The sequence below is a fragment of the Oncorhynchus nerka genome, linkage group LG18 (genome assembly GCF_034236695.1).
Source record: "Oncorhynchus nerka isolate Pitt River linkage group LG18, Oner_Uvic_2.0, whole genome shotgun sequence".
NCBI lineage: Eukaryota > Metazoa > Chordata > Actinopteri > Salmoniformes > Salmonidae > Oncorhynchus > Oncorhynchus nerka.
In genome coordinates, this window is record NC_088413.1 from 56,309,104 (window position 1) to 56,324,272 (window position 15,169).

The window sequence follows — 15,169 nt, forward strand, 5'->3', positions numbered from 1 at the left end:
GTGTGCGAGTTTGAGCATGTGTCCGTTAGGCCTGTGGATTTTAAAAGTTTTTATCAGAACAAATGAGATTGAGCAAGAGAAGCCCCACTCGTGTTGTTCTCAAATGTAACTTGTTTTTGACCATATGGAGGACAATACCACTGAGGAGTTTAGAAGGGAGGAACTCCCTCAAACTTTATTTCATAGGCTGGGATCTGTACTATTCAGGTGTTGCAAGATCCCATTTTTCACTAGCTGTCCACAGGTCGCAAAAACAATGATAGGTAGCTTAAAATAATTCAAAAGTAATCGCAGAAGTAATCATCAAGTTTTTCAAAAGTATCTAATCCAATTACAATATTTTTGCTGGTAATGTTTCAAATTAGTTACATGTTTTTTGTCATCTGTTACATGTAACGGATTGCATGTAATCCGTTCCTCCCCAACACTGGCTACCTGGGATGCATCCTTGATGGAAGCTTGGGATGTTGAAGCATGGCCACTAAAGTGCTAGGGAAGGTTAATGCCAGGACTAAAGTCCAAGCTGCTTAATAAGGACTCCATGAAAGTGCTAGCTACTGCCCTCATGCAATGCCATTTTGACTGCGCTAGTACTTCCTGGTTTGGGGGCTTATCTACGCTTATGAAGGGGAAGCTCCAGATAGCCCAGAATAAGCTGATCAGGGTAGTATTGAAGGTGAGTCCACGTACTCACATAGGCAGGAGATGCTTTCAGGAACTCAACTGGTTGCCTGTTGAGGCTAGGGTGTCCCAGATTAGACTGGGTTTGGTTTACAGGAGTATGTCTGGTTCTGCACCCAGATATTTAACTGATTACTTTCCCCATGTTAGGGATACACACAATCACTGCACCAGATCAGATGTTGCTGATATATGCTTATACAGGTTCAGGAGTAATATACTGGAGCCTCAGTGGACCACAATGGAATAAGTCCCAGACTTTGTGTGTTATCCTCTATGATTTTACTCATGTGTATGTATGTATTTTATGTGTGCTTGTTTTTGTTAAATGGTCGAATTAATAAACTAAACTATCATATTTAGCCTATTCCACCACTTGTAGAATGCATACTGGGAGTTTAATATAGCCGAGGAAAAGGGAATCCGGACACACTGTGGACACGGTAGGACACGGTAGACACAATTAAATGTAAGTGTAGACGAATGACACGTTCAGAATTCCGTGATCAGAACTGTCAAGTCTAGACACGGCCTATATGTTGCCTGTGTATCTGATGCTGTCTGGCCAGAAATACTATAATCTTTTGGTCCTGACAGCATCAGATACATGGTGTACACATACTGAGAAAGAGAGGTGCTGTTTCGCTCCCCTGGATGATTTAACTGAGATTTAGGCATCTTTCTTGGTCAAATAAATTCTCAATATTTCAGTTGCTCTTGACTAAAATTGGCATATTGGTGCATGTTTTTAAGGACACACCTCAAATATTTCCATCCCTCCCACCACATAAGCAAGCTGATGTTAGACGGGTAAAATGCTGAACCTAGCGTAAGGGGTGGAAAATGCTAGTGCGCCAGTTTTTACATGCCAAAATTGCAAACTAATGTGCGTTTGACACTTGCGGCTCCTTAGCACTAGCCGAAAATAAACGGTGTTTTCTTATTCTCTTATTCTGGGTGTGTTTTTTGTGTTATACCCATGACAGAATTTGAATATCCTACCTGGGTATAATGAATACATTTAATTCCTTAAAAAAAAAGAAAAAAAGAATTGGTGATATGAGTCATGACTCATCCCATCTGTCTACGCTGGCTTGCTTTGTTCCTATCTCCCTTTCGATGCCCATTCAGATTGACATCCTGATTAACAATGGTGGCCGCAGCCAACATTCTCTGTCCCTGGAGACCAGTGTAGATGTGTACCAGGTCCTGATGGAACACAACTTCCTGGGCACAGTGTCATTCACCACGCAGGTGTTGCCCCACATGATGCAGCGAGGCTCATGCAGTGTAGTGACTGTAAGCAGCACCCCTGGCAACTGTGATACTCTGCCAGTTAACATGCTCTTCGAGTGAGATCAATCATGGGCTGCCCTCTGTCCGTTTGTAGATGTACACCATCTAGACACATACATTGAGTGAGACATGAGATAACAATCTCTTCTGTCCACAGGGCTTCTTCAATTATCTTTGCTCAGAGCTGACTTCCCAAGGATGCTCATCAGCACAGTATGTCCAGGGCCTGTACTGTCACAGTCCAGAACACTTTCACGGAGGAAGTGTGAAAGATGGGTTTCACTGCAAATTTGTGAGAATTCATTAAAAGGTTTAACTCGCATGTTACATTTTTGCTGAATTCATGCTGAATGTTTGATTGACATTGGACACATTACAATTGCATCACAATTGTTGTTCTTGTCAAGATGTCACAGACACACATTCATTGGAAAGCCAATGGTCTTTCAAATAATTGTCATTCAAGTGACCATGCATTTTTGTAAAAGTGTTAATTTAATTAACATTAATTTAATTCTCATCCCTTTCCTATCTAAGGCTATTCTCACTGCTGGGGACCAACAACACAAGATGTCTACTAGTCCTTGTATGTGTCTCATCCTGGTGGGTATAACCAATGGCGCCAAGGAGATGTGGCTCGCCTGGCAGACTGTTCTGCTGTTCAACTATGTGTGGCAGTATGCTCTCATCTGGGCCTGGTTCATCACTGATGTCCTGGGCAGGAAGAGGGTGCAGAACTTCAAGGTTGGCCTGGTTTGTATTGGTTTATTGTAGGTCTCTCAACATGATGTCGATTAGAAAATGTGTTTTTTGAGCCGCAAACTATACATTTTTTGTCTTGCTTATAGAATGACTATAACTCAGAGCTCAGTGTATTACACAGAGGACCAGCACTCTGACAGAATGGGTGAATCACACTCGGCATTGTTCATGCATGGGCTTGCTGTCACATTTCCTAAGGTGTACCTTGCCTCTCCAGGCCATGGATAGGGGGACTCTGTGTGAACAGTCTGAAAATACTTGAGGAAAGCAGAGTGTGGCAGACACTATTTAGAGCTGTCTCTTAGCAGCTGGGGGGCTCAGCTGTTACTGACCTTGCTTCAGTGTGATAAAGAGAAGGGGGTGGGCACTACCCAGGGTATAGCAGTGAGCATGACTGCTTCCCAGCGGCAGTAACTGACTTACTGACCACTATGTCTGGTGGCCTCTGCCAGACAGTGACAGCTGAGGGCCACGCAGAAAGGTCATGTTCTGACTGACCAGACATTTTAGTGTCAGGGTTTGGATGGACAATGTCACCCTTTGGTTCAGTTGTGTTGTAGGAATGCTCAAGACGGGTATGTCTAAGAATTATTTAAAAAAAAATATTTCACCTTTATTTAACCAGGTAGGCCAGTTGAGAACAAGTTCTCATTTACAACTGCGACCTGGCCAAGATAAAGCAAAGATAAGATGGAAAGAAAATGCACACTGTCAAACGTGTCATTAAACATTCCACAAAGGCAACTTAATTAGCAAGTTTAGTGTGCAGATGCCATCTAATATTTTATCAAACGCCTCAACTTGTTTCTTGATTGACAGTGAAGTATCTTCCCAGAACATAAAACGCTGTGGCTATCTGCATTTAAAAATCTGATAAAAAAAAAAAAAATGAAGCGCTCTCTTACTTTACAAATCAAATCAAAGTTTATTTGTCACGTGAAATGCTTACTTACAGGCTCTAACCAATAGTGTGAAAGAAAAAGGTGTGTGTGTGTAAGTAAAGAAATAAAACAACAGTAAAAAGACATTTGAAAATAACAGTAGCAAGGCTATATACAGACACCGGTTAGTCAGCCTTATTGAGGTAGTATGTACATGTGGTTATGGTTAAAGTGATATATATGATGAACAGAGAGTAGCAGTAGCGTAAAAGAGGAGTTGGCGGGTGGTGGGACACAATGCAGATAGCCCGGTTAGCCACTGTGCGGGAGCACTGGTTGGTCGGGCTAATTGAGGTAGTATGTACATGAATGTATAGTTAAAGTGACTATGCATATAAGATAAACAGAGTAGCAGCAGCAGCGTAAAATAGGGGATGGGGGGGGCACACAATGCAAATAGTCCGGGTAACCATTTGGTCACCTGTTCAGGAGTCTTATGGCTTGGGGGTAAAAACTGTTGAGAAGCCTTTTTGTCCTAGACTTGGCACTCCGGTACCGCTTGCCATGCGGTAGTAGAGAGAACAGTCTATGACTGGGGTGGCTGGGGTCTTTGACAATTTTCAGGGCCTTCCTCTGACACCGCCTGGTGTAGAGGTCCTGGATGGCAGGCAGCTTTGCCCCAGTGATGTACTGGGCCGTACGCACTACCCTCTGAAGTACCTTGCGGTCGGAGGCTGAGCAATTGCCGTACTAGGCAGTGATGCAACCGGTCAGAATGCTCTCGATGTTGCAGCTGTAGAACCTTTTGAGGATCTCAGGACCCATGCCAAATCTTTTTAGTTTCCTGAGGGGGAATAGGCTTTGTCGTGCCCTCTTCACGACTGTCTTGGTGTGTTTGGACCAATCTAGTTTGTTGTTGATGTGGACACCAAGGAATTTGAAGCTCTCAACCTGCTCCACTACAGCCCCGTAAATGAGAATGGGAACGTGCTCTGTGCTCCTTTTCCTGTAGTCCACAATCATCTCCTTAGTCTTGGTTACGTTGAGGGATAGGTTGTTATTCTGGCACCACTCGGCCAGGTCTCTGACCTCCTCCCTATAGGCTGTCTCGTTGTTGTCGGTGATCAGGCCTACCACTGTTGTGTCGTCAGCAAACTTAATGATGGTGTTGGAGTCGTGCCTGGTGAACAGAGAGTACAGGAGGAGACTGAGCACGCACCCCTGGGGAGCTCCAGTGTTGAGGATCAGCGTGTCAGATTTGTTGCTACCAACACTCACCACCTGGGGGCGGCCCGTCAGGAAGTCCAGGATCCAGTTGCAGAGGGAGGTGTTTAGTCCCAGGTTCCTTAGCTTAGTGATGAGCTTTGAGGGTACTATGGTGTTGAACACTGAGCTGTAGTCAATAAATAGCATTCTCAAATATGTTTTCCTTTTGTCCAGGTGGGAAAGGGCAGTGTGGAGTGCAATAGAAATTTCATCATCTGTGGTCTGTTTGGGCGGTATGCAAATTGGTGAGGGTCTAGGGTTTCTGGGATAATGGTGTTAATGTGAGCCATGACCAGCCTTTCAAAGCACTTCATGGCTACGGACGTGAGTACTACGGGTCTGTAGTCATTTAGGAAGGTTGCCTTTGTGTTCTTGGGCACAGGGACTATGGTGGTCTGCTTGAAGCATGTTGGTATTAAAAACTCAATCAGGGACATGTTGAAAATGTCAGTGAAGACACCTGCCAGTTGGTCAGCACATGCCCGGAGCACACGTCCTGGTAATCCATCTGGCCCTGCAGCCTTGTGAATGTTGACCTGTTTAAAGATCTTACTCAAGTCGGCTACGGAGAGCGTAATCACAGTCGCCCGGAAGAGCTGATGCTCTCATGCATGCCTCGGTGTTGATTGCCTCGAAGCGATTTAGCTCGTCTGGTAGGCTCGTGTCACTGGGCAGCTCGCGGCTACGCTTCCCTTTGTAGTCTGTAATAGTTTGCAAGTCCTGCCACATCCGACGAGCGTCGGAGCCTGTGTAGTATGATTCAATCTTAGCCCTGTATTGACGCTTTGCCTGTTTGATGGTTCGTCGCAGGGCATAGCGGGATTTCTTGTAAGCTTCCGGGTTAGAAAGCACCTTGAAAGTGGCAGCTCTACACTTTAGGTCAGTGCGAATGTTGCCTGTAATCCATGGCTTCTGGTTGGGGTATGTACGTACAGTCACTGTGTGGGACGACGTCCTCAATGCACTTATTGATAAAGCCAGTGACTGATGTGGTGTATTCCTCAATGTCATCGGAAGAATCCCGGAACATGTTCCAGTCTGTGAAAGCAAAACAGTCCTGTAGTTTAGCATCTGCTTCATCGGACCATTTTTTTAATAGACCTTGGGGTCTGGTGCTTCCTGCTTTCATTTTTGCTTGGGAGCAGGAATCAAACCCCAAGACTTCCTGAAGTAAACTTCAATGATGTTGTTGCATTCCTAATGCTTGAGCTCCACATGGAAATGGGTTAATTGCCTCTTCTATTTAGGTGAAAGGGAAAATATTTTAGGAAGCTTTAAAAGGCTGGCAGCGCTATTTACAAAGCAGAAGAATAGGGATGACGGAAAAATTAACTTAATTCTAATTAATCATAGATTTTTTTGGAAGGTGGAGTATAATTAGGTAATGCCCAACCACAAATCTGTAATGAATGTCTATAGCACTGATAAATCTCCAGTAAATAGACTATCAGGTTCCTTTGGGGGGAAAAAATCTATTTTATGTATGTACAATTACACACCATACACAAATCACAGTATACGAAAACAGTATGTACAGGAGAACATGACAAATACAACTGTCTTCAACTGTAAACAAGTGAACTGTAAACAAAAGGATGCCATCAAAAATTACTAACCACATTACAAAGACTGCAAAGTCCAACCCAAGGCACATCCTCGAAAAAGCAAAATCGTTGTCCCTTTTTGCCTTTGGGAGCAGTATTTGAGGGAAAACATTTGTAAGATAAGTTCATCATGTAATTGGGAGCACTGTGTTGGCGGTCTTCTTCTGCGGAAGGTGGTTGTATCTGATCACTTTAAGTACAACGGATAAGTTGGATAAAAACAAACTCCACAAAAACATTTGCAACTAACGTTACAGTACAAAAAGAAAACATTTCATCGACAAGTGATAACTCTTTGTTCAAGAGTATGTGAATGATAGAAAAACTTCTGAACAAACGTATTACTTGTAAATATAGATTTTTCCCAGAACACTCACATTTCATTGTTTGAACTAGTACCACACATTTGGTAAAAGTTACGTAAATATTTTGAACATAAGTATTGTGCTGTCGCTCCTGCATGAATGAAACCATTTGTTTGGATCTGCCTTATAGGTGCCCTCCTAGGATACCCTAGTGAAATAGACGGGTTACACATACAGGCCACAACATAGGACCTACCCAGTGATAAAGCTGGGCAAACCAGAGACAGGGTGTTTATAGGAGGCCAGCAGAGGAGTCTGAAGGTCCCAGGGAGAGGACAAGGTTTGGGTGTTAGAAGCAGGGGAGGTGTAGGGGGACAGAGGAGTAGATGGGGTACCCCAGAGGGGGGTCGGCTGCCTGGACAGTGAGGTTTCTCAGCATGATGGGGTGGGCCTGGATGCTGTAGCGCTCCTCGTCGTCGTTGGTGGCGTAGAGCAGCTCCCAGGACAGGTTAGCCCACTGGCCACGCACCCCCTCCCCGTTCAGATGGCCTACCTGAACCAGCTGCTCCTGCAGGGACAGAACCCGCCCTGTGTAAGTTCCCTGTGGAGAGAGGAGACAAGCAGGTAGGGGTCACTTACTGTACTGACCACTGCCAAAGACAGGACCACTTAATACATGCTACCAACAAAGACCAAGTTTATGGCTAACCCAAAGAACAGGTGTTTGTTAGGTTACCATAGTGGGTTACTTAGTAACAAGAAAAACAGTGTGGTCAGTAAGGTTACCATGGTGAGGTCATGGCCCAGTGAGAAGAGGAAAGGTTTCTCCTGTAGGACACTGTCCTGCCAGCCTTTCTCAGCCACCAGGCCAATGTACCAGTCCCTCTCATACTCCTCCAGGGTGCTGAACAGCTCATCAAGACTCTCCATGGGCCCCAAACTCGCCTGATCAAACAGAAGCTTGAAACTGTACCTGAAAGCAAATAGATCCGGAGTTACAGGGACAAGCTTTGGATATAAACATTGAATATGTATAACACACATCCAGTTTGCAAGTTTTAGATTCTCTAAGTTGGGCACAAACTACACCCATGTTTCACCCCTGCCCTCTTTACCTGAAAGCCTTAAGTGCAAGCTGGTAAAGTTCTTTGTTTTCAGAAAGCCACTTCAGCCCCTCTGTCCAAGGCACGTCCCCACTGTACACCCTGTACACATAGCTGGGGCTGGTGAAGGCAGACTCTGCCCCCAGGGAGATGAGGCATGACAGGGCCACCTGGGCATGGAGGTCCCTCAGCCCCCCATCCTCCTTCAGGGATTTGGCCACATCCTCCGAAGCCTCGTCCTGAACGGCCAGCGCCAACCTTCCCAAAGTGAACCGAAACCACTCCTCAGGGAACAAAGGCCTGAGCTGCTGTAACCGGAATGGTAACAAGGGGGCTGTCCTCCACCCAGGGGGCAGGCTGAACAACTCAGAGTGGGGGCAACTGAAGTTTTCATGGGCCAAGGTGCCGGAGGACTTTGTGTGGGGGACTTCAGGGTTCCTGCCTTTGTCCACAGCTGGCAGACCCAGACCCAAACCCAGAGGTTGCAAGGGCTGAAGGGCAGAGAGGGCCATGTTCTCAAACAGACTGTCCATCTCCACAGAGCCTGGCAGCGAGGGGCCTGTCTGGAGCACTGTGTCCCCCAGCTGGGCCTCCGTACTTACCAACGCCACTGTCCGCCTGGCCGGCTGAGGCCCAAACAGGTCATCCTCATCTGACCAGTCACCAAAGGAGGTCAAACTGGAGCTGTCCCGTCTAAACTTGAGAGAGGAGATGTTGGACTCCACCATGATAGCCTCTGCAGGCTGGGTGACAGTCGATTGGCCAAGCTGGGAGGACTGAGACTTTGTGCCCCCACCCCCTGTCCCCTCCTCAGTGCCCCAGGGAAATGCCTTTAGTCTCTGGACACAATTCCTCAGCAGCAGCCACACCAGGGCCTTCAGGAAGTCATCCTGGAGCTTCCTCAGGTTGTCATGAGAGTCAATGATGCCCGAAAGTACATTGCGGGCATCGGAGTAGACGCGCACAGGCAGGGCAGCACATGGGGTGAGGGCGTTTCCCCAGTGCAGGTTTATCCCCTGGTTGAGGCCAAGCCGCTCAGGGCGCTCAAAGGCCCCTTCAAACACCTCATCCACCCTCCGAGCCTCCACCGTGTGGCACGAGGTCTCCTGCAGCTCCAGACCCTAAAACAAAACAACCGTCAAATCTGTTGTCTACACTGCATGTTCACCCCAAATTAGTGATTCAAACAAATAACAACCATTTAAAGAACCACTACCTTGATGTTGACAGTACAGTAGCCATATCCTCTCTCTAAAATCATGATCCAAACCACACGGTCCTGGAAGCGACCCAGGAAGTGGGAGCCAGGAGTCAGAGCACCTTACGAGGGGAGGAAAGAAAACAAGCTTAGGCCTATCAGCTTCTTCATACACTTACCCCCAGCCAAGCTTTTTGACAAGGCTGACTCTATTCATAGCATATTCTCATCGCAGCCTTTGAGTGGTGTTAGATTTGGTCCCAGTCATCCCAGTGGTCATTTATTATTATAGGTCATGCAGTCAGAGAGATGATGTCCTCTGTGGTCTGGAGATGATAAAGCTTGGAGTCCATACATCATAGACATACAACATAGACGAGTGCCTCCTGGTCACACAGCCCTTTCATTTAGCATCAGTAGTGAGTCTCTCGGCTGACTCTGTGGATAACTTGGCTGCCGGATGAGCTGCAGGTTGATGCTTATCATTTCAGTTGTACAGGAAGGTCATGATACAGTTGAAACCGCCTGACTGCACAGAGATCTAAATATTGAATTTCTTCTCTGCCCTGGATGTTCCACTAGTCTCTAAATATTCATTCTTCTTATGGGTGTAGACTTTGTACGAGGGGGCCTTTCATTTTTGGTTAACAGAGGGGAGAAAGGACAGATGTTTTTTGTGAAATGGCAGTGGCAGAGCGACAGTTGCTTTGTTTCAAGTTTGACTAGTGTTCTCATGGCTCAAGGATAATGTCATATCCCATAGCGACGTCTTGGAATAGTCAGACGCCGCCTCATGATGGGAAGTGACACGCTGTGCGTTTTCCACTCCCGCTCACTGATGCGCAGCCCACAATGTCACAGAGGGGGTAAAGGAAAAAAGAGAACACTACACTCCAAACCCTCCTCTTTCTACTGTGTGTATCAAGACCCAACAAGCGCTTAGCCTAAATTATACATCACAGCTCAGGCACCCCCAGCTAGCCAAGAAAACAATAAGATGGAGTGAAGACATCCCTGTAGCAGTTTGTCTCTTTTGAGTCGTCAACCCATAAATAATGAAGCTTGTACTTGCTGTTTTTTCCTTGCCCCCTTCCTGACAGAAAATAGAGCCCCGAACAACGTTGAAAGTGGCTCCAGTAAGTGGCTCCAGGTAGGTTAAGAGTATTACGAGGTTAACGGTGTGGAAACATTGACGTAATTATCACAGATAAGAGTGATTTTGTTCGGATCACTTCACAGGAAGCACAACTGGATCCTGCAAGCTTGCATTATACCGGGCGGCTCTACTGAGCGACTCACAACATTCCTCTTAATATGAAACCAATAGAGGCTCCCCCACCCAGCTATTTCATCTGCATACAGTCCCTGCTCAGCTGATCTAAAAGTTCAGTGTCACTGTGATTGAGCACTATTAACACCTTGAGAACATATGCTCAACACATAATGTATATCAATTAAATGATCTAGGCTCTGTACTGTGAAATGTATACTATCAGTAACATGGAAAATAGTATACATTTCACAATAGAGCCTAGATCATTTAATTGAGATGCTGCATTAGGTTTTTTTCAGTTTACTCTTTTACCCTACTGTTGGGAAAAGGATTTTCCAACCACTAGCAGTAAGAACAGAACACCAACGTATGTCCATTTTTTTTCTTTTTTTGTACAACGGCATAGATTAAATCTTGTATCAGCTACATTATTTTCACACACAAAGCCAAGTCTAGAAATGATTAAACAGTTATATCAAAACACTTTAACTGCACCAATGATTGGGAAGAACCTTCAAGAAGAAAAAGAGAGAGAAAGTAAGAGGGAGAAAACTAAAGAGTGAGACCCACTAACCAAGTGATCCCCTGGCAAAGGCGCTCCTCAGAGCACAGGCCAGGCTCCCACTCATCTGCTGGTAGTAGATGGAGTCTGGACAGGGGCAGGCGGTGCCCACGGGCCCAGGCCAACTGCGCTGAGGCCTGGGGAAGCCCACCAGAAAGATGGGCAGGGTGAAGAGGGGCAGCAGAGGAGCAGAGAGCATGGCTGACAGGACCACCACAGAGAGCAGCAGAGGACACAGGGAGGCGTTCAGGACCAGGAGGGTCCCGGCCGACTGGCGCCGCTGTTTCTTCTCTGTCCAGGAGGTCACCAGCACGGCCAGGGCAAACTTCAGCTTGGACAGGAACTGGAGCAGCCTATCACTCAGCAGGCCCACCTGGGTAAGGCAAAGAGGGACGTAAAGAGTGTGATTGAACCATGACTCAGTAGTACTGCTTTGATTTTGTTTTCAGTGGAGAAAAACATTCTGGGGAAAACAACAACAACTAGACAATGAATCAATGACTTAAGCATGACAATGTTTAACCTGTGACCTTACTAAATGTCATGCCTAACTAGCTCTATGCCAGAAGTCATGGAATGTGTTATTACTAGAAGGAGCTGGACCCCTGTGCCCAGGCTGTCCCACCCAGGCAGTCTGGTGTCCCCTGCAGCCAGCCTCACTGACACCACCACCACCATCTGGAGCAGGGCATCTTCAGAGCTCTGCCACACCTGCACAACACAGAGACCCACGACTCAATCATGACCTAAATCATATTAATAACAGTCTGAGGATTAAATGGTCATGATGAGGTCACTGGAAAGCAAATCTCTCATTGATAAACAGGCTTAGGTTCTACATAAGAGAATCCATGTGTACCACTCTGAAGGCCCGGGTGAATCCCACGCTGAGAGAGGCTGTGTGGAGCTGCTGAATAGAGCCATCCAGAGCCAGGAAAGCAACCATTGCAAAGGGAGACACTGCAAAGTAAAACAAAGTAATAAGATGCATGTATAGTTTTACAGTAATGACAGGGCAAGTTCTAAATTAAAAATATGAGCTCACCCAGATTGAGCAGCACCCTCCTGATAGCCCCAGCCATGTGGAGACCCCTGCTCCGCTGCTTGAACACCCGGACATTGGCCATTCCTCTTGGGTACAGGGGGTTGAGGAACACTCCTCCAAAAACATAGGCTCCCTGGATCTCTCGGAGAGCCCAGCAGACGATGAAAAGGGTGATGAGGAGGTAGCTGACAGCATCTTGAGAAACCCTGGCCAAGTTATGGGTCTGGGAGGGACTGAGGAAGTGATGTAAGAGTCCTGCCTCAGTCATGGCCCCCAGCAGCAGCCCCAAGTAGAGCAGCAGCTCACTGCAGCCCAGCCGCCAGCCAAACAAGCTGGGAGGGGCAGGTGATGCCCCCCTATGCCATCCACTATCACCACAGGCTCCCCTGGACCCTCCTCCACAATAAGTCCCAAACTGGCTGAGATCCAAACTAAGCAGAAACCCCATGGCCATCGAGAAGAGGACTACACCCAAGGTGGACGGGATGAAGAAGGTACAAACAGTAACACATACAGACATGGCGAACATCCCCAGCAATCTGTAGGAAGGACAGAGAGCACACAGAGAGTCAGAGAAGAGCTGCTCAAGGTCAACCATGCCAAGGAAACAGGCATATGGTAAAGATCTCAGGGAACCTAATCAGTGGCAAGTATAATCAGATGTACCTACATGTTGACAAAGTAAATGTTGACAAAAACAACTGATGTAGCAAGGAAAATATACCTAAGGTTACTGGACATGGGAGAGCCGCCCAAACCGAACACCAGAGCCTGTTCCATGCCCCAAAGGAGGAGGGCGTCCAGTGGTGACAACATACCCAGCGCCCACAGCAGGGGCAGGACCAGGAAGACCACATGAAGCACCTGACTGGTTAGCTGGAGCTCTGGCACTGGACCTGTAAATCTGGACACCAGCATGGGAAAAAAACAAGAAGCAAAGAGTCACAAAATGTCATGAATAATCTCTGAAAATGTATCCATAACAAGTTTCAGAACAATCATTGAGGCCAATTTAGTTATTTCTATCTTACCGATCAGCTAGGTCCACAGCTATGAAAGCTAATATGTAGAGTGGTCGGGTGAGTGGGGTGATCTCATAGGTGTCCTGTGCCTGGAATGTGGCCGTCTCTGTGGCCGTGTTGACGATAAGGGAGTACTCCGCTGTACACAGAGTCACCCAGCTCAGGACAAATACCACCAAGGCTACACCCACACTGCCATACAGTGCAGTCAACCTGCCCAGGAGCACATACCATGTCCCCAGGCCACAGAGGGCCCCTGCCAGCACGGTGTGAAGCACCACATTCAGCCCAAACCTCTTCCCTGGGGCGATGAACCTCACCGTCTCTGGGCCTACACAGTGGGTGAACTCCACCTCCTCCTCATCAGCCAGGATGTTGGGCACTCCCAGGCGCTCCACCATGGCATTCCTGCGGGCAGCATATAGTGCCAGGGCCTGCACACCCACTGCTGCCCCAAGCATGAGCAGACCAGAGAGCATGGCAGCATGGAGTTCCTCCAGCAGCTGCAGCTGGCACAGCAGTGTGCCAATGCCACCTAACAGCCATGGTGTCAAGAACAAGACCACCTGGTTGACATAGACATAAGGCGGGGCGCAGTAGCCCAACTTGAAGCGCGGACCCCCCAGCACCGTCTGAGGGAAGCGCTTCCAGAAGAACTCCTGCTTGTATTCATTGAGCAGGGGCACATCTGGCCCCATCCTGACCATGCCCTAGGGGGGTGCAGGTCATCTCCCCGGAGCCGCAGTACACTTCCGTGTCATCCTATAGGACAAGATCTAAGAGGCAGCTTGAGTCATTTGTCTGCCATAAAATTAATGCTGCAGGAGATCAAATTTACTCGATACAAAGACAGCAGTTGAATAAACACCAATGCCAGGTATATTATGAAAATATTGATAAACAATGTAGAATACCATGAAACACCTAATGTATTGTAAAAAAACAACACAGAATTAAATGGAACAAACTCCCTCAACCTACCAAATATGGTTATGCATTGTTGTCAACAGGTTTGCTAGGTAAGTTTTCCACTGCTGACAAAGGGAGCTGGCTGCCTGGCTGTGTCATTAGTGGTGGCATATGACTAAGTTCGTAGTCAGGCCAATATTATTGCATAGCTACAGTAGATGTTGTATAAACGAAGTAACCTTGACTCAAATGTAAACAATGATGGCTAGCTAGCAACGTTAGCGCAACAAGGTTACCAATAAAACATAATATAAGCTAGCTGCATTCATCTATGGGATGGGATAACTAACTAGCTACTTAGCGAATGTCAGACACAATGTTAGTGAATATTACTTGAAATACGCAATAACATTAACTAGCTAGATGCTACCGATAGCAGGCGAATAACGCTAATGTCCAGATTTAACTACCATTATTGCTAGCAAACTGCAGTGCTTATAGTAGCTAACGTTAGCTAGCTATGTTACTTAAAGTTACCTATGAATTGAGAGAAGGGATATCCTTCGAATCAAACGGCTGTCTTATTCATCTTCAATAGTAAGTATGGCAATTTGTTAAGACACAAAAAAGATGGCTAGATGCGTCTTTCCCAGTGATAACCAATGATAGTTAGCTAGCTAACAACAGTAGCTGGCTAACAAAGCATAACCACAACAAGATGAGGGCGTGTGCTCCAACTAGGATAGGCGGGGTTTGCACTTTTCGACCAATTGGTGTACTGAGTGGGCGTGAAAAAAAGACAAACTCCACCTATCCATCCTCTCCACCCATTCATTGCTCCCACCCCACTCGACAGCCAGACACACACCTATACCATGACGAAACACAAACAACAACCCTAACATCTGGCGGCATCAATTATATAAGTAGTATTCTCTTGTGTCGAGCCAACTGTTCAGCACACAGGAGGTTGGTGGCGCCTTAATTGGGGAGAACGGGCTCGTGGAAATGGCTGGAGTGGAATAGCATGGTATCAACTACATCAAACACATGGGTGTCTGATGCCATTCCATCGGCTCCCTTCCAGACATTATTATGAGCCGTCCCCCCAACAGCCTCCACTGGTTCAATGGTCTATTTGACACAACAATATGAACGTTAGCTGCTTCCTGATCCAAGAATACATACACATAATTATTCAGACATGGGATGAATAATAGGTTGTCATATAGCAGGGGTATAATTATTCAGACATGGGATGA

General features: G+C 46.6%; 1 protein-coding gene and 1 pseudogene across 2 annotated transcripts; one reads left to right on the forward strand and one right to left on the reverse strand.

The window, feature by feature from the left end:
* The first annotated feature begins 622 nt into the window (after positions 1-622).
* On the forward strand, positions 623-3,001 carry LOC115146780 (dehydrogenase/reductase SDR family member 7-like; annotated as a pseudogene).
* Positions 3,002-6,342: 3,341 nt separating this feature from the next.
* Positions 6,343-14,645, reverse strand: LOC115146168 (pecanex-like protein 4). 2 transcript variants are annotated; one of them, XM_029688065.2, is made up of 11 exons: positions 14,445-14,645; positions 13,008-13,774; positions 12,701-12,880; positions 11,977-12,515; positions 11,791-11,891; positions 11,520-11,642; positions 10,944-11,304; positions 9,115-9,218; positions 7,911-9,019; positions 7,582-7,768; positions 6,343-7,396 (listed from the first exon to the last, which is right to left on the reverse strand). In XM_029688065.2, the coding sequence occupies exons 2-11, from the start codon at positions 13,703-13,705 to the stop codon at positions 7,145-7,147; spliced, it is 3,654 nt and encodes a 1,217-aa protein (XP_029543925.2). In that variant the 5' UTR covers positions 13,706-13,774; positions 14,445-14,645; the 3' UTR covers positions 6,343-7,144. The 2 variants fall into 2 exon arrangements, with proteins under 2 accessions (XP_029543925.2, XP_029543924.2); XM_029688064.2 differs by having other exon boundaries at positions 13,980-14,645.
* Positions 14,646-15,169: the final 524 nt, after the last annotated feature.

Bases quoted from the DNA above. Each gene is read 5' to 3' on its own strand.
- LOC115146168 (XM_029688065.2), bottom strand. From the start codon at position 13,705: ATGGTCAGGATGGGGCCAGATGTGCCCCTGCTCAATGAATACAAGCAG. The intron at 12,516-12,700 runs GTATATTTTCCT...TCCTTCCTACAG, and splicing joins CCCATGTCCAGTAACCTTAG to ATTGCTGGGGATGTTCGCCA. The intron at 11,305-11,519 runs GTAATAACACAT...TGCCTTACCCAG, and splicing joins CAGGGGTCCAGCTCCTTCTA to GTGGGCCTGCTGAGTGATAG.